The sequence below is a fragment of the Mustelus asterias genome, chromosome 19 (genome assembly GCF_964213995.1).
Source record: "Mustelus asterias chromosome 19, sMusAst1.hap1.1, whole genome shotgun sequence".
In the NCBI taxonomy this organism is placed as follows: domain Eukaryota; kingdom Metazoa; phylum Chordata; class Chondrichthyes; order Carcharhiniformes; family Triakidae; genus Mustelus; species Mustelus asterias.
This window is the reverse complement of record NC_135819.1, coordinates 7,005,803-7,029,291: the sequence shown is the minus strand read 5'-3', so window position 1 is coordinate 7,029,291 and position 23,489 is coordinate 7,005,803. Positions and strand designations below refer to the sequence as shown.

Below are 23,489 nucleotides of genomic sequence, written 5' to 3'. Positions count from 1 at the left end.
TTATACATCCCAATCATGTCCACCCTCAAGTCTTTTCTGCTCCAAGGAAAATAAATCCAGGCTATCCAATATCTCTTCATCACCAAACCCTCTAGCCCTGGCAATATCCTGGTAATTCTCCTGTGCACCCTTTCCAGTGCTGTCATGACCCTCCTATCATGTGGATTCCAGAAATGCACAATATTCTAACTATGGCTTAACCAATGTTTTATATAGTTTCAGCATAGCCTCCCTGAAGTTTCTTAACCCAGGAACCATTCTTGTGAATCTTTGCTGCACTCTCTCCAATGTCTTCACATTCTTCCTGAAGTGTGAGGATCAGAACTAGATGCAGTACTCCAGCTGAGGCTGAACTCGTGACTTGACTAGTTCAACATGGCTTCTTTTCTCTTGTACTCTATCTGATCCTATTAATAAAGCCTAGGATAGGGTTTGCTTTATTAACTGTGCTCCCTACCTGTCCTGCCACTTCAATGACTTGTGCTCATGTACACCCAGGTCCCTCTGCTCCTCCACTTTCTTTAGAATTCTACACATTATATTGTCTCTCCATGTTTTTCCTGCCAAAGTGAATCACTTTACATTTCTCCACATTGAACTTCATCTGCCACCTGTCTGCCCATTCCACTAATTTTTCCTTTTGAAATTCAGTACTATCCTCACAGTTCACTGTGTTTCCAAGTTCCTTATCATTGGTAAACATTGAAATTGTACCCTATATACCAAGATCTAGTTCACTAATATCACAGAATACTACAGTACAAAAGAGGCTCTTCGGCCCATCGAGTCTGCACCGATGCATGAAAGGCCCTGGCCTGCCCACCTAATCCCACTTGCATTCGGCCCATAGCCTTGACTGTTATGTTGTGCCAAGTACTCATCCAGGTACATTTAAAGGATGTGAGTTATCCCGCCTCCACCACCCTCCCAGGCAACGCATTCCAGACCGTCACCACCCTCTGAGTTTTTCTTCAAATCCCCCCTAAATCTCCCATCCCTCACTTTTAACTTGTGTCCCCTCATAACTGACCCCTCAACTTAGTGGAATAACTGTTCCCTATCCACCCTGTCCATGCCCCTCATAATCTTGAACACCTCAATCAGGTCGCACCTCAGCTTTCTCTGCTCCAGAGAAAACAACCCAAGCCTATCCAACCTCTCTTTATAACTTAAATGTTCCATCCCAGGCAGCATCCCGGTGAGTCTCCTCTGCACCTCCTCCAGTGCAATCACATCCTTCCTGTAATGTGGCAACCAGAACTGCTCACAGTACTCCAGCTGTGGCCTCACCAAAGTTCTATACAACTCCATCATGACCTCTCTGCTTTTGTAATCTATACCCCGATTGATAAAGGCGAGTGTGCCATATGCCTTTTTCACCACCCTATTTACCTGCCTTTCTGCCTTCAGAGATCTATGGACAAATTCACCAAGGTCCCTTTGTTCCACAGAACTTCCCAGTGTCAGACCTTTCATTGTATACTTCCTTGTCAAATTACTCCTTCCAAAGTGCATCATCTCATACTTTTCAGGATTAAATTCCATCTGCCACTCATCCACCCATTTATCTTCCTGTAACTCAAGACGCTCAACCTCTCTGTTAACCAGCCAGCCAATCTTTGTGTCATCGGCAAACTTACTGATCCTAACCACCACCCCCCCCCCCCCCCCCCCCCCCCCCACCCCCGCAAACAATAGGGGGCCCAGCACAGATCCCTGTGATACGCCACTGGTCACTAGCCTCCAGTCATTAAAGCAGCCGCCTGTCACCACCCTCTCTCTCCTACCGCTAAGCCAATTATGAATCCACCTTATCAGATCACCCTGTATCCCATGTGCATTAGCCTTCTGAATAAGTCTCCCATGTGGAACTTTGTCAAAGAGTTTGCTGAAATCCATGTAAATTACATCAACTGCACTACCCTCATCCACACACTTCGTCACATGCTCAAAAAATTCAATCAAATTTGTTAGGCATGAACTCCCTCTGACAAAACTGTGCTGACTATCACTGATCAAACCTTGCCTCTCCAAATGGAGATAGATTCTGTCCTTCAGAATCTTCTCCAGTAGTTTCCCAATCACTGACATGAGACTCACTGGTCTGTCGTTCCCTGGCTTGTCTCTACAACCTTTCTTGAATAGTGGGACCACATTAGTTGTTCTCCCGACCTCTGGCACCTCCCTGGTAAGAAGTTTAACAACACCAGGTTAAAGTCCAACAGGTTTATTTGGTAGCAAAAGCCACACAAGCTTTCGGAGCTGCAAGCCCCTTCCACATCATGACCTCCCTGGTGGCCAGGGAGGAATTACAAATTTGGGTCAGAGCCCCTGCACTTTTCTTCCTTGCCTCCCACAACAACCTGGGACACAATTCATTCGGACCTGGAGATTTGTCCACTTTAAGCCCGCCAATACCTTGTCACTCGCTATGAGAATTTTCTCTAGAGCCTCGCAGTCTCTCTCCCCGACTTCCATAACTACCTCCTCATTCTGATATATATCAGGAAGACCAAGGGTCCCAACATTGACCCTGGGAAACTTCACCACAAATCTTTCTCCAGGCTGAATAATATTCATTATCCACTTCTCTCTGTTTCCTGTCACTCAGCCAATTCTGTATCCATGTTGCTACTGTCTCTTTTATTCCATGAGCTATAATTTTCCTCATACGTCTGTTGTGTGGCACTGCATCAAATGCTTTTGGAAATCTATGTACAACACATCAACAGCATTGCCCTCATCAACCCTCTCTGTTAGCCCTAAAAAAACTCTAGCAACTTAGGTAAACATGATTTTCCCTGAAGAAATCCTTGCTGGCTCTCCATAATTCATCCGCGTTTATCCATATTGTCCCGAAGGATTGTTTCTAGAAATTCCCTGACCACTGAAGTTAAGCTGACTGGCTTGAAATTACTGGGCTTATTCTTACACCCTTTTTTTGAACAAGGCTGTGACATTTGAAATTCTCCAATCCTCTGGCACCACCCGAGTCCATGGAAAGACTGGAAAATTCTGGCCAATACCACTGCATTCGCCCTCTCACTTCCCTCCGTATTCTTGGATGCATCCCATCTGATCCTGATGGCGTATCAACTCCTCAGTACTTCGATATCACCTCCTTATCAATCATTTATTAAATCTTTCTGGTGTATTAACTACCTCCTCCTCCATCGTGGTCTGGATAGCTTCTTCCTTGATAAAGACGTGCAAAGAATTAATTTAATACCTCAGCTATTCCCTCTGCCTTCACCAGTAAATCCCTGTTTTGGTCCCTAATCAGCCTTAATCCTCCTTTTACCACCTTTTACTATTTATGTGCCTACAGAAGACTTTCGCATTCCCTTTTATGTCAGCTGTCAGTTTCTTTTCATACTCTCGCTTTGCTTTTCTTATTTGCTTTTTTCACCTCTGCCCTGAACATTCTATATTCAGCCTAGTTCTCAGTTGTATTTTCTACCTGTATCCTGTCACAAACACACTTTTTCTTTATCTCTTGTCATCCAGAGAGCTCTGGATTTGTTTGCCCTACTTTTCTCATCTGAGGGAACATACCTTGACTGCCCCAAACTATCTTTTTTGAAGGTGGCCCATTGCTTAGCCACTGGTTTCTCTGCCAATTTTTGATTCCAGTTTATTTGACCCAGATCTGTTCTTGCCCCCTTGAAGTTGGCTTTTCCCAGTTCGTTATTCTTACTCTGGATCGTTCCCTGTCCTCTCCATTGTCTGCCTAAAAACTACAATGATCTCCAAAATGTTCTACCAATGCTTGACCTACTTGGCTCACCTCATTCCCAAGAGCCAGGGCCAGGGACATACAGCTGTAGAAACTTTTCCTGAACACAATGTAGGACCTCTTGCCCCTTACACTAATATTGTCCCAGTCTATATTTGGGTAACTAAAGTCCCCCATTATAACTACATTGTGAATTTTGCACCTCTTTGTAATTTGCTTGCAGATTTGTTCCTCTACATCCTTGCCAGTGATTGGTGGCCTGTAGACTGCACCCAGCAATGCAATTGCACCTTTTCTTTTGTTTCTTAGCTCTAGGCAATTAAATTGTCTTCTTGATCATCTGAGCCACCCTCTTTGGCGGTGAACAGCAACATGAGGAAAGATGTTTTATGCCATAACTGGTTTGGAATGTGCTGCTTGAGGGCTTGGTGGTAGCAAAGTCAATCGAATAGGATAGCTTCCTGCAGAGAAAACGATTTGCAGGGGAGCGGGGCCAGGTGAGTTGCCCTTGTAGAGAGCCAGCATGAAAATGAGGGACCAAATAGCTTCCTGTGCTGTAACCATTCAATGATTCTATTGCCTTGCTGCAGTACAGTTCCAATTATCATTCCCAATGGAGCCGATACGGCAAATGTTTGCATACTGCGGGACATGCAGGAGGATGTTATGTAGATAGAAATAGGCATTCTTCATGACAGTGCGGGAATGTGGTCAAATATAACATCATGGTTGTGAACAACCTAGTTCAGCCTCAATCAGATGTCATGAAGAGGGATGGAGTTGGTGACAAGGGAATGGTATTTGTGACAGAGACCAAAGATAATTTCTGTTTTCCCCATATGTAGTTGGAGGATTTCTGCTCATCTGGTACTGGATATCAGATCCACAGTCAGAGACACAAGAGGGGGCAGAGAGTTGGGAGTGAGGTAGAACTGGGTATCAGCTTAGATGTGGTAACTGTGTCACTCTGTCTCATGGAGATATCTTACAGTGACTGATATTGATCAGGAATGGAGTACAGTCTCTAGTCATTTAATACCTAGATAAATAAAAGTGCATTAAGTTATCATAATATTCAGAGAAAAATGAATGAACCACGGTGTCAGGGCCACCAGGGAACAAGCAACAACAAACAAGGGTCTGGAAACGCAAGGAGAAGGGCTTCATTTCAGCTGACTGCTGAAGATTGTTATGGATGATTCCCACTGACCAGTCAGGCCGATGAACAAACTAAACAGTCCAATTAGAGTTAGTATCAAAAAACTTGTATTTCTAAAGTACCTGTTACAAACACAGGATATCCAAAATCTGTTTTACAGTCACTGAAGTACTTCTGCAGTGTAATCAGCATTGTAAAGTAGGAAACATGGCAGTTAATTTGTAGACAGTAAACTCCTACAAGCAACAATGTGATCATGACCAAGCATGCTGACTTGATGTTGGTTGAGGAATTAATATTGGACAGGACACTAGGGTGAACTCTCCTGCCTTCTTCAAAATATCATGTCCATCTGAGAGGGCAGACAGTATCTCGGTTTACTTCTGTTCTGAAAGATGGTACCTCTGACAGTGACGCTGTCCCTCAGCACTGCACTGGAGTGTCTGACAGTGACGCTGTCCCTCAGCACTGCACTGGAGTGTCTGACAGTGACGCTCTCCCTCAGTACTGCACTGGAGTGTCTGACAGTGAAGCTCTTCCTCAGCACTGCACTGGAGTGTCTGACAGTGAAGCTCTCCCTCAGCACTGCACTGGAGTGTCTGACAGTGAAGCTCTTCCTCAGCACTGCACCGGAGTGTCTGACAGTGAAGCTCTTCCTCAGTACTGCACTGGAGTGTCTGACAGTGAAGCTCTCCCTCAGCACTGCACTGGAGTGTCTGACAGTGACGCTCTCCCTCAGCACTGCACTGGAGTGTCAGTCTGAAATTTTCTGCTGTGTGTTTGCACCTGTGTGCATGAACAGCACTATTTGTGCTTTGGATTGTGGGAACAGCACTGTACCCTTTGTACAGATGCTTTTGTGTGCACCGACAGTCTTTATTTGGACTGTGTGCACGTGCAGGCAGCCCGTGTATGGACCATGTGAGTGCGCATGTAGCTGTGCAGCTAATCCATACAGACCCTAGCAGGAAGGGACTGCCTCTGGAAAACCTTCCTTTCTGCTATGGGATTTGACTCCAATGAAGCATTATCAGCAGCTTTTGGAAATCAATACTGAGCTGATGATAGATGTTTCAGAGTCCACATTAACATTTTATTGTCAGTATACCCATTTAAGAAAATGACTTCTTTACCATTTTCTAATTTGACTTCATAATATTCAACACTAAAGAGTTTACATTTGGAGACAGAAATGGTGATCTTCAGATAATCAGATGTAGAGAGGCATTGTAAAGCTACCCGTGATGGGAAAATGGCAGTGAGAGGGTGTCAGGAAACACTGGAGGACGACAGGCTCTCAGTCTGAGAGGAGGTAGCTTGTTGATGACTTCTCAAAGATATGCAAGGTGTGTGGTATGGAACAACATTAAAACATTTCCTTGAATGTAATGGATGAGTAAAACAAGGAGTTGGTGGCAGCATCAGGAATTTCTGTGTCACAGAAAAACCAGACAAAATCTCAGTCAAAGAGTGAGGTACAAGTCCTGGAATTACATAAGGAAACTTTGGAGAGCATAGATTTCCATGGAACACAAAGGTTAACCAGCCCACTGGCTACCCTTATCCTTCCTGCTTATCTTCTATGGCTAGATTTGCCAAACTTGTGCCTTCAGGGGGCTGAGGTTGTGTATTGAGATTCTCTGACATCACACTCTCCCAAAGTTGAAAAGTCATCAGTAATATCTCCCTTTCCTAGCCAGTCGTCCCGGTTTTCTAACTGCCATTCATCATTGAGCAGTACTTCCTCTGATGGCATGAAGTGTTTCTCATAACCAGAGGTAAAGGGGACTCCCCCCATTAATCGTGTGCTGCTGGGTGCCTGATCCACAGGCCTCTCATCCACACTGTTGGAGACCTCTTGAGGATTGTCCACAGCTGGAGATGGTTGTTTTGTCCAATACTGGTCTTCCGTGCTAGGCCCTCTGTCACTTGTCAGAGTGGAGTTGTCGCTGTGTGATAATGGAACCTGCACTTTGTCACTGTTCATTACTGGAACCTGCATTTTGTCGCTGTTCGTTACTGGAACCTGCATGTTGTCTTCATTTTCAATCTCTTCCACTTTAGGAGCATCTGGTTCCTCCATCATGCTTTGATCATTTGGATTGTAATGGTGCTGAAGATGAAAAGAGAAACAAGATCAGAACTCATAGTCAACAGCAGTTTCTCATGATTTTGTCATAAAATTTTGCAAAAGTGCATTCATGACAGTTCGAGTTTGCCATTATGCAAAGTGCGATACAGTTCAGTTTCTTCCAATGGGGCTCTTTATGGTGCCTCACTACACTTAAAATTATGAATTAAATTTACAATTTACATTTCATAACATTCTCTGGTGTGATTCATTCACTCGTTGATTCATTCATTTATGGGACATGGGAGTCTCTGGCTGACCAGCATTTATTGTCCATCACTAGTTGCCCTTGAACTGAGTGGCTCGCTGGGCTATACATGTGTGTACAGACAGAGGAGTACTGACAAGCTCCTTGGTGTAGAGGTGGGAGAGCATGAGACAGTGGCCTTTTCCAATTGTCTCAACCTGTAGTGTGTCCCTCATCACCGAGTCCGAGACCATGGAATGTGCCTGTTGGCAACACTTGGTCGTTGATAGCTCATTGCACTGGAAGATTACAAGTTTCGGGCAGACCAAAGAGCATCTTTCACTGAGTTGGTGATCTTACAGCAGCAGCTGATGTTTATGTTGGAGTGCATCCCTGGGAACAGCCCGTTGAGCACAGAGTCCTGTGCCACGGAGTGCTTGGGATGGCCCTCGATAAATACCACTGCATCTCTCTCCAGACCTTCTTTGTGGTCTCTTTCCCATCACAGCCACCTTGAGGGCAATGTGAGGTGGAGGGTGCAGGAAGTGTCTGATGGGGATGGGGGTGTGCCCTTTCCACCATCAGAAAAACTACATCTTGGGCCAGATCAAACTGATAGCAGATAATCATCAGCCAACAGACAGCAAGCCGCCTGCCTGCCTGATAAAAGAGATGTGTATTGTCTCCAGACAGGACAGCCAGTGAGACACGACAGCACTGAGACACAACAGAGCAGAGACTGATAGCCAAGTTCCGCACACATGAGGACGGCCTAAACCGGGATGTTGGGTTTATGTCACACTATCTGTAACCCCCACAGCTTGTCTGGACTTGCAGAATTTCACTGGCTGTCCTGTCTGGAGACAATACACATCTCTTTAACCTGTGCTTAATGCTCCCTCCATTCACATTGTTTGTACCTTTAAGACTTGATTATCTGTAAAGACTGCATTCCAATCATTATTCTGTAAATTGAGTTTGTGTTTCTGTATGCCCTGGTTGTGAGCATTTCTCCACTCCACCTGACGAAGGAGCAGCGCTCCGAAAGCTAGTGGCATTTGCTACCAAATAAACCCGATTCAGCTCCACATAGCTGAATCCAACTTAGCTGGTGAGCCATCGTTTCCAGGAGTTTTACTCATCTCAAAGGACTTGACAGCCTTTGTCAGCTTGTCCAGAGTTGGAGGTTTGTCCAGATTCTCCTGTGTGCTATCATCTAAGACCTTTGTGATAGAGGACAGAAAGAAATGAGAAGCCGTGCTGTTTGTGGGCGTTATGTCATTCAACCCGGCATAAAAGGATTTGTTGATCCTTAGGATGTCAGGCTGCTATTACTGAGCCGTCCTGTTGCTTCAGGCTGCCCATCACAAAGCTCTCTTTGTGTACCCTTCAGGAGATAAATGCGAGCACATCTCAAAGCATTGGTTAGTTAACAGGAAGCAAAGAGTAGGGATAAATGGGTCTTTTTGGCATTAGCAAGCTGTAATAAGTGGAGTGCCACAGGGATCAGTGCTGGGGCCTCAACTATTTTCAATCTACATCAATAAATTGGATGCAGGGACCAAATATGTGGGAGCTAAATTTGTCAATGACACCAAGACAGGTAGGAGAGGAGTTGTAAAGCGGAAGTAGAGAGCCTGCAAATGGATTCAGACAGGTTAAGTGAGTGGGCAAAAAATTAGTAGATGGAGTGTAATGTGAGAAAATGTGAACTTGTCCACTTTGGCAGGCAAAATAGAAAAAACAGCAAATTATTTAAATGGAGAGAGATTGCAGAACTTGGTGTACAGAGGGATCTGGGTAACCTGGTACATGAGTCAGGAAAAGTTGGTTTGCAGATACAGTGAGTGATTAGGAAGGGAAATTTTAGTTTAAAAGATTGAGTGGCATGGATAGAGTGGATAGTTCAGATGCTCTTTCCTAGGGTAGAAAAGTCAAGTGCTAGGGGACATAGGTTTAAGGTGCGTGGAGAAAGTTTAGAGGAGATGTGCGAGGCAAGTTTTTTTTTACACAGAGGGTGGTGAATGTCTGGAACGCGCTGCCCGGGGAGGTGGTGGGAGCAGGTACGATAGCGGCATTTAAGGGGCATCTGGACGAAACATGAATAGGATGGGAATGGATCCGAGAGTGTATACGGTTTTAGTTTAGGCAGGCATTATGATTGGCGCAGGCTTGGAGGGCCGAAGGGCCTGTATTGCTCTTTTGTTCTTTGTTGAAATGGAACATTGGTGTTTACCGTAAGGGGGATGGAATCTAAAAGCGGGGGAGTTTTACTGCAACTGCATTGGTGAGACCACATCTGGAGTATTGTGTACACCAGTTCGGTCCCTTTTTAAAAAGATATAATTGCATTAGAAACAGCTCAGAAAAGGTTCACTCAACTCATCCCTCTTACGGAAAAAGGTTGAACAGATTGGATCTTTACCCATTGCTGGGTTGATTGACATGATGAGAAGTGATCTTATTGAAACATATAAGATCCCGAGGGGCTTGACAGGGTAGATACTGGGATGTTGTTTCTACTTGTGGCAGAGACTAGAACTAAGGAACACAGTTTAAAAATAAGTGGTCTACTGTTTAAGACGAAGATGAGAAATTTCTCTCACAAGGGTGGATGGTTAGTCTGGAATTCATTTCCCCGGACAGCAGTGGAGACTGCGTCACTGAATTATTCAAGGCTGAGTTAGACAGAATTTTGAAAGACAAGGGGTGTCAAGATGGGGGGGGGGGGGGGGGGGGACAGTAAAATGGAATTGAGATCACAACGAGATCAGCCATGAATATTATTAAATGGCAGAGCAGGCTCGAAGGGCCAAATGGCCTATTCCTCTGATGTTCATCTTGTTTCATGGAGCAGATGCTGGATCTGAAAATGATCTCAGATGCCTCTGAGGCAGAGTCTGGGGCATGCTGACTCTTCACCTAGTAGAAATTCTCCCTGACATCAACCCTGCAACTGCAGCTGGAGCAGACTTTTCATGCTTTTCTGGATTTGGGACAGTTCTGTCTGTCTCACCTCCTGAACACCTTTTGAGAGTGAGAATCTCTTGATGTTCTCCTGGTTTAGCTTGCCACCAGTGTGTCCGGGACTCAGAAAGGGATTTTGTAATCTTTTATGAATCAGTCCTAATGAGTCGCAAGCAGTTCGGTGTGCTACGGAGGTTATATCACAACCAATGGTTCAAGTTTTCCCGATTTGTATTTCTCTGTTATCAAGCTCACTTTTATTCGACACTGCCCCCCCCCCCCCCCTTAATTCCTGAATGTGAAGACTGTCTCCGGGGTAGAGATTCTAGGACACATGTCACCCACTTTACCTTGTCCATTCTCACATAGGACCCATCATCAGACAAATATTTGGTTTCCAGCCTCTACATGGCTAACAGCACTCAATTCTCCAAGCTCAGTCACTCACAGCACCAGTTATAGACCTGGGCTGATCTACAACAGCAAAATCTACAATTTGCATTTCGAGAGCATCTTAAATGTCCCAAAGCTTTTCACAGGAGCATTGTCATTGAATCTGACAGACTGTGAGTCACACAAGGCTCCCTGACCAAATGCTTGGTCAAACAATGTTGAGTTTACAGGAGGGGAGAGAGAGAGAGAGAGAGGTTGGAGGAAATTTCAGAGCTAAGACATGAAGCATGGTTACCAATGGTGGAGCAGTTAAAATCAAGGATCTGCAGAGATACCTGGAGAGCAATGAGGGTGAAGGAGGCAAAGGGAGGGAAAAGAGCCATGGAGAAATTTATAATCGATACACTGTCTGTGCAGATCAGCAAGTGTAGGGTTACTCTCCAGGTATCTCTGCAGATCCCTGATTTTAATTTCTCCACCATTGGTGACCATGTTTCATGTCTTAGTTCCAAAATTTCTTCCAACCACCTCCCCTCTCTCTCCCTCCCTCTCTCTCTCCCCTCCTCTAAACTCTACATGTTTGACCAAGCATTTGGTTGGCAAACCTTGGGTGACTCACAATCAGATTCAGTGACAATGCTCCTGTGAATGGAACAGTGAGAATTAAGACACAGTGGACATTTGTATTAGCACAGGTTTATGGAAGATGGAAGCTAGCCGGGAATGCATTGTAATAGTCTAGACTAGGTAGTGAAAGTATGGAGGTTGCTTTGGCGGTGGCTGACAAGGCAGCGTAGAGGAAAGTTATGTCCAAGTCAGTTTTAAAAACAATTGTCACAATGAGCAGTGTGACAAAAACATCAGAGTTTGAAAAGCTATTTGCTGCCTTCAAAATACTGAAGCGGAAGAGATTAAGGATGGTGGTGCAGTGGGGGGTTCTCGTGATGTATCATGTTCAGTTCTGGGCTACTGAACATTCGGTAGAGGTTTGATTACAAACATGGAAGTCCTCACCACAACAGTCCTCACCAGTTGGTGTCCAACTCTGCTGTTTCTTGGATCCGGAATCCTCTGGTAGCACCACGGAGGCAAGTAGAAGGAACTGCAACTCTGTATCCTGAAAAACATGAAGCAGGAATATATATATTCAGCTTCTTGAACTGTTCCATCATTTACTTAAAATCGATCATTATCACGAAAGAAGCAGTGTTGGGCAAGCTAATGGAGCTAAAGGTAGACAAGTCTCCTGGCCCTGATGGAATGGATCCCAGGGTACCAAAAGAGATGGCGGGGGAAATGGCAAATGCACTCGTGGTAATTTACTAAAATTCGCTGGACTCTGGGGCGGTTCCCGCAGATTGGAAAACAGCAAATGTGACGCCACTGTTTAAAAAAGGAGGTAGACGAAAGGTGGGTAACTATAGGCTGGTTAGCTTAACTTCTGTATTGGGGAAAATGTTTGAATCTATCATGAAGGAAGAAATAGTGAGAAATCTGGATAGGAATTGCCCCATTGGGCAGACACAGCATGGGTTCATGAAAGCCAGGTCATCTTTAACTAAAATTTACTGGAATTCTTTGAGGACGTTACAAGCGCAGTGGGCAATGGGGAACCGGTGGATGTGGTGTTACTTGATTTCCAGAAGGCATTCGACAAGGTGCCGCACAAAAGGCTGCTACATAAGATAAAGGTGCACAGCGTTATGGGTAATGTATTAGCATGGATGGAGGATTGGTTAACTAACAGAAGGCAAAGAGTGGGGGTAAATGGGTGTTTTTCTGGTTGGCGATCAGTGACTAATGGTGTGCCTCAGGGATCAGTGTTGGGACCGCAATTGTTTATGATTTACATAGATGATTTGGAGTTGGGGACCGAGTGTAGTGTCAAAGTTCGCAGATGACACTAAGATGAGTGGTAGAGCAAAGTGTGCAAAGGGCACTGAATGTCTGCAAAGGGATATAGATAGTTTAAGTGAGTGGGTGAGGGTCTGGCAGATGGACTACGATGTTGATAAATGTGAGGTCATCCATTTTGGTAGGAATAACAGCAAAATGGACTATTATTTAAATAGTAAAAAAATTGCAGCATGCCGCTGTGCAGAGGCCCCCCCCCCTCCCCGCCGCTGAGATTACATGGAAGAACATGCAGCACAGAAATAGCCAACCTGTCAATGCTCACTTGAGCCTCCTCTCACCCTACTTCATTCACCTCACTCTTCCAGAAGGTCCTTCTACTCCATTCTCCCTCGTGTCCCTCCCGTGTCTGACTGCCATTTAAATGAATCTATTCACCTCAACTGCTCCAAGTTCCACTTTCTCACCACTCTCTGGCTAAACCAATTTCTCAATAGCTACCATCCCAGTACAAGGCAATGTCCAGCATTCAGGAGGGTAACTAACAGGTGCTGAACGGTGGGGTGGAAGGGGTGAGGGTTGTGGTCAGGGTCAATTCCTTGAGGTTCCATACAGCTGGGCAGTCAGTGACACACATAATTGGAGAATGACTGCCATATTTGCAAAAGCCTGTATAACATTCCTATTCAAATGTGGTGCAGTCACATCTGACAGGACTGGAGATTGTTAACATACATCTTGTGTAGAAACTTCTGAGCTGTCTTCATAAATCTAAGCCCTCTCTATAACTTCTCAATATTCGGCATGGTGCAAACTCATTGCAGTACCTGTGCAGTATCTTTTATAAATAAAGGTGCTGGTGGAGACTGTTGGCAGATCCTCACCCCTGGAGCTTAGCACAGGGCTACTCAGCTGGTCTCAACTGGCGGACCTGCCCTCTCTGCTTCCTTTCCATCACCTGGTATAGATATCACTCGGGTCTCAGGGCAAAGATGAGAAAGGATAAAGCAAAGGCACACAAGTTTACGAGTGCACTCACACATGCAGGCACTTGCCAATGCATGTTTCCCCATGAGCATTGGTGTCCATTCATTTGCTGGCACAAGTGTACAAAGAGGTGAGAGTGACTGCCCTTGAGTGTGGCATCAAGAGCCCGAACAAAACTGAAGTCAGTGGAAATCAAGGGAAAACTCTCCACTGGTTGGAATCACACCTGGCACAAAGGAAGATGCTCGTTGGAGGTCAATCATCTGAACTCCAGGGCATCACTGCAGGGGTTCCTCAGGTAGTTTCCAACCAGCTTCAGCTGCTTCATCAATCTCCTTTCTTTCATCATAAGGTCAGAATTGGGATTGCTGATGACAATGTTCAGTACCGTTTCCAATCTTCAGATATTTAAGCAGTCCATGTCAGAGAGCAGCAACAATCGGACAATTTCAAGGCTTAGGCTGACAACGGGCAAGTAACATTTGTGCCACAGAAGTGCCGGGCAATGATTATCCCCAATAGGAGAGGATCTAACCATCATCCCTTGACATTTAATAGCGTTACCTTTGGTGCATACCCCCACTACCAACATCCAGGGGGTTACCATTGACCAGAAACTGGACTGGACTAGCCACAGGAATATTGTGGCTACCAGAGAAGGTCAGAGGTAAGGAGTCAGGAGTGCGATGGAATACTCCGTTTGCCTGGATGAATGCGGCTCCGACAACACTCAAGAACCTTGACATCATCCAGGACAAAGCGCCCACTTGATTGGCAGCCTATCCACAAACATTCACTCCCTCCACCACTGATGAACAATGCTAGCCGCGTGTACCATCTACAAGATGCACTGCAGAAACTCACCAAGGTGAACATGCAGCATCTTCCAAACCCACAACTACTACCATCTGGAAGGATGAGGCCGGCTGACACATGACAACACACCATCCTGACTTGGAAATATATCACCGTTCCTTCACGGCGGGCGAATCAATATCCTGGAGCTCCCTTCCTAACAGCATTGTATGTGTACCTACACCACGTGGACTGCAGCGGTTCAAAATGGCAGCTCACCATCTCAAAGGCAGCAAGTGCTGGCCTATCCAGCGATGGCCATATCCGAGAAATGAAATTTAAAAATTCAGCAATACAAACATCTGGCAGGACAGCTTGCAGTCATTTTCTGCATGTGTGAAGTTGCAGTAAATGGGAGAGACTGACTTACCTTTGTTGACAGTGTCTGCAGGAGAGGAAAGTAATTATTCCGACCAGCCCAGAGCCGAGCAGCACAAACACCAGCATCCAGAGGGCAACTTGTGAACCTGAACACCACACAAACCAGGATCAATATTAGAATGTAAACACTGGACACTCCCCCTCACCTACTGACTGCCCTGCATAAAACACAACCCAACATCAGCTGCCTTTGTGCTTTTGCTAAACTTTCTAATTGGGCAGCTCCCTTCCACGTTCATATCCAAATGCACTACTTTGGCCCAGAATCCATTTGACATTCCAAGGATAGTACAAAACGAGTGCTGCATTCTCAGAGGGTCAGTACTGAGGGAGCGCTGCACTATCGGAGGGTCAGTATTGAGGGAGCACTGCAGTACCAGAGGGTCAGTACTGAGGGACTGCAGCACTGTCAGAGGGTCAGTACTGAGGGAGTGCTGCACTATCAGAGGGTCAGGACTGAGGGAGTGCCGCACTGTCAGAAGGTCAATACTGAGGGAGGGCAGCACTGTGGGAGGGTCAGTACTAGGGGAGTGCAGCACTGTGGGAGGGTCAGTTCTAGGGGAGTGCAGCACTGTGGGAGGGTCAGTACTCGAGGAGTGCAGCAGTGTGGGAGAATCAGTACTAGGGGAGTGCAGCACTGTGGGCGGGTCAGTACTAGGGGAGTGCAGCACTGTGGGACGGTCAGTACTAGGGGAGTGCAGCAGTGTGGGACGGTCAGTACTAAGGGAGTGCAGCAGTGTGGGACGGTCAGTACTAAGGGAGTGCAGCAGTGTGGGGGAGTCAGTACTCGGGGAGTGCAGCACTGTGGGTGGGTCAGTATTAGGGGAGTGCAGCACTGTGGGTGGGTCAGTACTAGGGGAGTGCAGCAGTGTGGGAGAATCAGTACTAGGGGAGTGCAGCACTGTGGGACGGTCAGTACTAGGGGAGTGCAGCACTGTGGGACGGTCAGTACTAGGGGAGTGCAGCAGTGTGGGACGGTCAGTACTAGGGGAGTGCAGCAGTGTGGGAGAATCAGTACTAGGGGAGTGCAGCAGTGTGGGACGGTCAGTACTAAGGGAGTGCAGCAGTGTGGGACGGTCAGTACTAAGGGAGTGCAGCAGTGTGGGGGAGTCAGTACTCGGGGAGTGCAGCACTGGGAGGGTCAGTACTAGGGGAGTGTAGCATTGTGGGAGGGTCAGTACTAGGGGAGTGCAGAACTGTGGGAGGGTCAGTACTAGGGGAGTGCAGCATTGTGGGAGGGTCAGTACTCAGGGAGTGCAGCACTGTGGGAGGGTCAGTACTAGGGGAGTGTAGCATTGTGGGAGGGTCAGTACTAGGGGAGTGCAGCACTGTGGGGGAGTCAGTACTCAGGGAGTGCAGCACTGGGAGGGTCAGTACTAGGGGAGTGTAGCACTGTGGGAGGGTCAGTACTAGGGGAGTGCAGCATTGTGGGAGGGTCAGTACTCAGGGAGTGCAGCACTGTGGGAGGGCCAGTACTAGGGGAGTGCAGCACTGTGGGAGGGTCAGTACTAGGGGAGTGCAGCATTGTGGGAGGGTCAGTACTCAGGGAGTGCAGCACTGTGGGAGGGTCCGTACTAGGGGAGTGCAGCACTGGGAGGGTCAGTACTAGGGGAGTGTAGCATTGTGGGAGGGTCAGTACTAGGGGAGTGCAGCACTGTGGGAGGGTCAGTACTAGGGGAGTGCAGCATTGTGGGAGGGTCAGTACTCAGGGAGGGCAGCACTGTGGGAGGGTCAGTACTGGGGGAGTGCAGCACTGTGGGAGAGTCAGTACTAGGGGAGTGCAGCACTGTGGGAGGGTCAGTACTTGGGGAGTGCAGCACTGTGGGTGGGTCAGTACTAGGGGAGTGCAGCACTGTGGGTGGGTCAGTACTAGGGGAGTGCAGCACTGTGGGTGGGTCAGTACTAGGGGAGTGCAGCACTGTGGGAGGGTCAGTACTAGGGGAGTGCAGCACTGTGGGAGGGTCAGTACTGGGGGAGTGCAGCACTGTGGGTGGGTCAGTACTAGGGGAGTGCAGCACTGTGGGAGGGTCAGTACTAGGGGAGTGCAGCATTGTGGGAGGGTCAGTACTAGGGGAGTGCAGCACTGTGGGAGGGTCAGTACTAGGGGAGTGCAGCACTGTGGGTGGGTCAGTACTAGGGGAGTGCAGCACTGTGGGAGGGTCAGTACTAGGGGAGTGCAGCACTGTGGGTGGGTCAGTACTAGGGGAGTGCAGCACTGTGGGAGGGTCAGTACTAGGGGAGTGCAGCACTGTGGGAGGGTCAGTACTAGGGGAGTGCAGCACTGTGGGAGGGTCAGTACTAGGGGAGTGCAGCACTGTGGGAGGGTCAGTACTAGGGGAGTGCAGCACTGTGGGTGGGTCAGTACCAGGGGAGTGCAGCACTGTGGGTGGGTCAGTACTAGGGGAGTGCAGCACTGTGGGTGGGTCAGTACTAGGGGAGTGCAGCACTGTGGGAGGGTCAGTACTTGGGGAGTGCAGCACTGTGGGAGTTAAGCTGTCTGTGAAGTATTCAGAGTTGTGATCAGGTATCTAATAATTACAGGTCTTTGATATTGCCCCCTCCCTTCCACCCAGCTCACTGCTCTTTCTGGGATACTTTGGTACTTCTAGGTGGTGGGAGGCCCTGCAATACTTTGTTTTTAGGGATCTGGAAGCACTAAACTCCCTCTCTCAGCCCTTCCTACAAGCAGCACCTTTGGTCTTGAAGTTAAGGTATGGCCCTCTGCGGCCCTCTCCCACACTGGTGGACGCTGTCATCCAGATCCTGTAAGTAGTGTCAGGCTCCAAGTGCAGCAGTGTGTATCTGTTTGCCGTGTAACTTATATTCAAAGCTGTAAGAAAGAATGAAAACTTAACAAATGGAACAGTGATAATCATCATTTCGCTCTCCTTTTGAGCGGCGATTCAGGATTCACAGGAGATAGTCACACTCTGCGCTATATTTAAGTAGCAGATCTTCAGCTGTGTCCAGAGGAGGGAGTTTAGCAGCATGAGTGATGGGGAGAATACTGCATGTGTGTTGTCACCCAAGATTCATACACACATTCACTGCCCTGTTGTCTCACTGGAATACGATCAGGTGCCATGTGTTTCTTACCTTCTCCAGCATGGGGTCACAAAGCCAGCTGTGATGCTCAGTGCACCTCCCAGATAACCCACCCAAGGAGAGGGGCCTCACAGCAAGCACCTCTGCAATACCCACATCCTATGAATGAATAGGAAAAAATGGCAAAGCAGGCTTAAGGGGCCGAATGGCCTACTCCTACACCTAATTGAAATATTGTTATATTTGAGTATCAGGATCATTCAGTGACCTGTAGCTGCTGTGGAGAGCTGTGTACATTGTCACATCGATTACATAAGCTGAGATTGTTGGATTGAAGCAGAACTGAGTTGTGATCAATAGAAACAGGAGTAGGAGGAGACTACTCTAGCTGTGAGGTCTCACCAATGCCCTGTACATTGTAGCACAATTTCCCTACTTTGATCCTCAACCCCCTTGCAATAAAGGCCAACACTTGCTTTCTTAAATACGGTGGCACAGTGGTTAGCACTGCTGTCTTTCAGCGCCAGGGACCCGGGTTCGATTCCCGGCTTGGGTCACTGTCTGTGGAGTCTGCACGTTCTCCCTGTGTCTGCGTGGGTTTCCTCCGGGTGCTCCGGTTTCCTCCCACAGTCGGAAAGACATGCTGGTTAGGGTGCATTGGCCGTGCTAAATTCTCCCTCAGTGTACCCGAACAGGTGCCGAAGTGTGGTGACTAGGGGATTTTCACAGTAATTTCATTGCAGTGTTAATGTAACCCTACTTGTGTCACTAATAAATAAACTTTAAAAAGCTTTCTGTTCCTGCATGCTCATGTTTTGTGATTCATGCACCAGGTCACCCAGATCCATCTCCCGCTGATTCCTGCAGTCTGTCGGTTTCAATAATATTCTGCTTTGCTATTCTTCCTGCCAATGTGCACAACCTCACATTTTTCCCACATGATACTCCAGCTGTCAATTTTTTGCCCACTCACTTCACCTATCTAAATCCATTTGTAGACTCTTTCCCTCTCTACCTATCTTTGCATCATCAGGAAATTTGGCAAAATGTAGTCTGATCCCTTCATCCAAATCATTGATATAGATTGTAAATAATTGAAGCCCCAACAATGATCCATGTGGCTCTCTAGCCGTTACAGTTTGCCAACCTGAAAATGACCCATTTAGCTAATCCTCTATCCGTGCTAATATATCACCCCCAACTCCAGTTCTTATTTTGTGCAGGAACATTTTGCGTAGCACCTTTTCGAATGCCTTTTGGAAATCCAAATACACTACATCTACTGGTTCCTCTTTGTTACATTCTCAAATAATTTTTAATAAATTTGTCAAACACGGTTTCCCTTTCATAAAGCCATGTTGACTCTACCTGCTTTTTTAAATGATTTTCTAAATGTCCTGCTACTATCTCCTTAATAATGGATTCTAGGATTTTCCCAGTGACAGACATTATATTAATTGACCTATAGTTTCCTGCTTTCTGCCTCCCTCTAGTCTTGAGTAGAGGATGTTACATTTGTGGTTTTCGACTCTGTGAGAACTTTTCCAAAGTTTAGGGAATTTTGGAAGATTACAATCAAAGATATTCTCAAAGAACAAAGAAACAAAGAACAAAGAAAATTACAGCACAGGAACAGGCCCTTCGGCCCTCCAAGCCTGCACCGACCATGCTGCCCGACTGAACTAAAACCCCCTACCCTTCCGGGGTCCACATCCCTCTATTCCCATCCCATTCATGTACTTGTCAAGACACCCTTTAAAAGTCACTACCGTATCCGCTTCCACTACCTCCCCCGGCAACGAGTTCCAGGCACCCACCACTCTCTGTGTAAAAAATCTGCCTCGTACATCTCCTTTAAACCTTGCCCCTCGCACCTTAAACCTGTGCCCCCTAGTAATTGACTCTTCCACCCTGGGAAAAAGCTTCTGACTATCCACTCTGTCCATGCCTCTCATAATCGTGTAGACTTCTATCAGGTCTCCCCTCAATCTCCGTCGCTCCAGTGAGAACAAACCAAATTTCTCCAACCTCTCCTCATAGCTAATGCCAGGCAACATCCTGGTAAATCTTTTCTGTACCCTCTCCAAAGCCTCCACATCCTTCTGGTAGTGTGGCGACCAGAATTGAACACTATATTCCAAGTGCGGCCTAACTAAGGTTCTATAAAGCTGCAACATGACTTGCCAATTTTTAAACTCAATGGCCCGGCCGATGAAGGCAAGCACGCCGTATGCCTTCTTGACTACCTTCTCCACCTGCATTGCCACTTTCAGTGACCTGTGTACCTGTACTCCCAGATCCCTTTGCCTATCAATACTCTTAAGTATACTCTCATTAAAAGGATTCTGCGTATTCCAGAGTAGATGCATGTACTTTGGAATATTCCTACAACTTTGAGTTCCTAATACTCATTGAATTCATATTTTTAGCATTCAAGGCCATAATCTGCACAATAAAAGCACCAACTTGTAGTACACTTTCTTACAAATAGCCATCACGAGAGATGTTGTTTATACAGCAGCCACTTCCTTTAACACCTCATGCCTAAAATGCAGGTCATCAGGGCCAGAAAACTTGTCAGCCTTTCGTCCCATTGGTTTTCCTGCCATTATTTTTTCTAGTGATTGTTTTATTCTTGATTGTTTTAAGTTCCTCCCTCCCTTTCGTACGCTCCTTTTCCACAATTCTCGGGATACCTTTTGTGAAAACAGATACAAAATACAAAATGCTTGGTGCCTCTTACCCTTGTGCCTGTCCTCTCCACGTGGCTTCTCGACAGAGTACAGAGTGTAGTATTGAACAAAGCCCTGCCGCTGCTCCGTAGGGAGTGCCTTCCACAGCAGAGTGACCCCAGTGTGGGAGATATTTAAAATTGAGATTTTAGGCCCAGCAAGAGGAACTGTGAAAAGGTGAAAGAGAGATATCTGCAGATGAATGTTTCAAGTGCTGCAACTTGATGAGAACAGAGATAATTTCAGTGTTGATTTAGACAATTTAACAGCAGTTTGTTTATTGAAACCTGAGATCGGCCATACTAATGGGACTCTCAGCTGCTCCAGGACCAGAAAGAAGCATCTGTCTGGATCCAGGCATCAGCGTGAAACCCTCCTGTGACAAAATGTTCAAGTTTCTCTGTGCAGACATTTCTCCAATCTCTCAGCTCACTGCTGACCCTCATCACCAGCACTCCAGCCAGAATAACACTGTTTACCCAGTCAAAAGCTTTACAATATCAAACTTTCTGTTAGAAATTCTCTGAGCTTCCGTATGCCAGGTCTCTTCTCGGAACTGTAGGTGTCATGGTGGTGAATCTGTACTGTATGCTCACTTACACTTTCTATAAGAGGGTGAGAGTCCACACAGCCTACCCAGTGTTCGGTGGTTGATGAATACGCGGGGTTGAGAATAATATTGTACTTACAATACAGAAACAGGCAACTCGCTCCAACTACTCTGTGCTGCTTATGTTCTATATTGGCCTCTTCCCACTTTTCTTCATTTCACCCTAACAGCAAATCCTGCCTTTCTCCCTCATTGTTTTACAGCAGTTCTCGCAAAGGAGCGGCAATGGCCTTTCCAATGGTCATTGCTCCACTCGAATGGAGGAGGAAAGGGAGAAACAGTAGCAGGGGGGGGTTTAGTGAGAAAGGCATGTGGCAAGTGGATTGAGTGGCATGCCTTATGAGGATAGGCTGAGGGAGCTTGGTCTTTTCTCCTTGGAGAGACGTAGGATGAGAGGAGACCTAATAGAGGTATATAAGATGTTGAGAGGCATAGATCGGGTGGACTCTCAGAGGCTTTTTCCCGGGGTGGAAATGGCTGCTACGAGAGGACACAGGTTTAAAGTGCTGGGGGGTAGGTACAGGGGAAATGTTAGGGGGAAGTTTTTCACACAGAGGGTGGTGGGCGAGTGGAATCGGCTGCCGTCAGTGGTGGTGGAGGCAAACTCAATAGGGTCTTTTAAGAGACTCCTGGATGAGTACATGGGACTTAATAGGATGGAGGGTTATAGGTAGGCGTAAAAGGTAGGGATATGGTCGGCACAACTTGTGGGGCCGAAGGGCCTGTTTTGTGCTGTAGTTTTTCTGTTTCTAAGGGACTGCAGCGAACTCACTCTTACAGGTAGCTCAGTCGATAGAGCATGAGACTTTTGGACGGCATGGTGGCACAGTGGTTAGCATTGCTGCCTCACAGTGCCACAGGGACCTGGGTTCGATTCCCGGCTTGGGTCAGTGTTTGTGTGGAATTTGCATGTTCTCCCCGTGTCTGCGTGGGTTTCCTCCGGGTGCTCCGGTTTCCTCCCACAGTCCAAAGACGTGCTGGTTAAGTGCATTGGCCTTGCTAAATCCTCCCTCCGAACAGCCGCCGGAGTGTGGCGACTAGGGGATTTTCACAATAACTTCATTGCAGTGTTAATGTAAGCCTACTTGTGACACTAATAAATAAATTTTAACTTTTACTTTACTTTACACCATCTCCCCTTGCCTGCCTGTGCAGTAACTTCTTGATGTGGAGATGCCGGCATTGGATCGGGGTAAACACAGTAAGAAGTCTCACAACACCAGGTTAAAGTCCCAACAGGGTTTATTTGGTAGCACAAGCCACTAGTTTTCGGAGCGCTCGCTGGTCCTTCGTCAGGTGAGTGGGGGTTCTGTTCACAAACAGGGCATATAAAGACACAAACTCAATTTACAAAATAATGGTTGGAATGTGAGTCTTTACAGGTAATCAAGTCTTAAAGGTACAGACAATGTGAGTGGAGAGAGGGTTAAGCACAGGTTAAAGAGATGTGTATTGTCTCCAGGCAGGACAGTTAGTGAGATTTTGCAAGTCCAGGCAAGTCGTGGGGGTTACAGATAGTGTGACATGAACCCAAGATCCCGGTTGAGGCCGTCCTCATGTGCGGAACTTGGCTATCAGTCTCTGCTCAGCGACTCTGCGTTGTCGTGTGTCGTGAAGGTCACCTTGGAGAATGCTTACCCAAAGATCAGAGGCCGAATGCCCGTGACCGCTGAAGTGTTCCCCAAAGGAAGAGAACACTCTTGCCTGGTGATTGTCGAGCGGTGTTCATTCATCCGTTGTCGTAGCATCTGCATGGTCTCCCCAATGTACCATGCCTCGGGACATCCTTTCCTGCAGCGTATCAGGTAGACAATGTTGGCCGAGTTGCAAGTGTATGTACCATGTACCTGGTGGATGGTGTTCTCACGTGAGATGATGGCATCCGTGTCGATAATCCGGCACGTCTTGCAGAGGTTGCTGTGGCAGGGTTGTGTGGTGTAGTGGTCACTGTTCTCCTGAAGGCTGGGTAGTTTGCTGCGGACAATGGTCTGTTTGAGGTTGTGCGGTTGTTTCAAACAAACTTCAAACAACCGCACAGCAACCTCTGCAAGATGTGCCGGATCATCGACACGGATGCTATCATCTCACGTGAGAACACCATCCACCAAGTACACGGTACATACTCTTGCAACTCGGCCAACACTGTCTATCTGATACACTGCAGGGAAGGATGTCCCGAGGCATGGTACATTGGGGAGACCATGCAGACGCTACGATAATGGATGAATGAACACTGCTCGACAATCACCAGGCAAGAGTGTTCTCTTCCTGTTGGGGAACACTTAAGCGGTCACGGGCATTCGGCCTCTGATCTTCTGGTAAGCGTCCTCCAAGGCGGCCTTCATGACACACGACAACGCAGAATCGCTGAGCAGAAACTGATAGCCAAGTTCCGCACACATGAGGACGGCCTCAACCGGGATCTTGGGTTCATGTCACACTATCTGTAACC

The 23,489-nt window shown here is 46.9% G+C and overlaps 1 protein-coding gene across 6 annotated transcripts in view; it reads right to left on the bottom strand.

The window, feature by feature from the left end:
* Positions 1-4,981: 4,981 nt before the first annotated feature.
* The window catches only part of LOC144507722 (interleukin-12 receptor subunit beta-2-like), a 73,204-nt gene continuing 54,696 nt past the window's right edge, over positions 4,982-23,489 (bottom strand). For 3 of the 6 annotated variants that reach the window (XM_078234959.1, XM_078234962.1, XM_078234961.1), the window contains exons 12-16: positions 20,439-20,594; positions 17,343-17,480; positions 14,640-14,736; positions 11,588-11,690; positions 4,982-7,008 (exon numbers count right to left, since the gene is read on the bottom strand). In XM_078234959.1, the coding sequence (XP_078091085.1) occupies positions 6,505-7,008; positions 11,588-11,690; positions 14,640-14,736; positions 17,343-17,480; positions 20,439-20,594 (998 nt within the window). In that variant the 3' untranslated portion in view covers positions 4,982-6,504. The remainder of the gene's footprint in view (positions 7,009-11,587; positions 11,691-14,639; positions 14,737-17,342; positions 17,481-20,438; positions 20,595-23,489) is intronic. The other 3 variants (XM_078234963.1, XM_078234964.1, XM_078234965.1) reach the window with 2 other exon arrangements.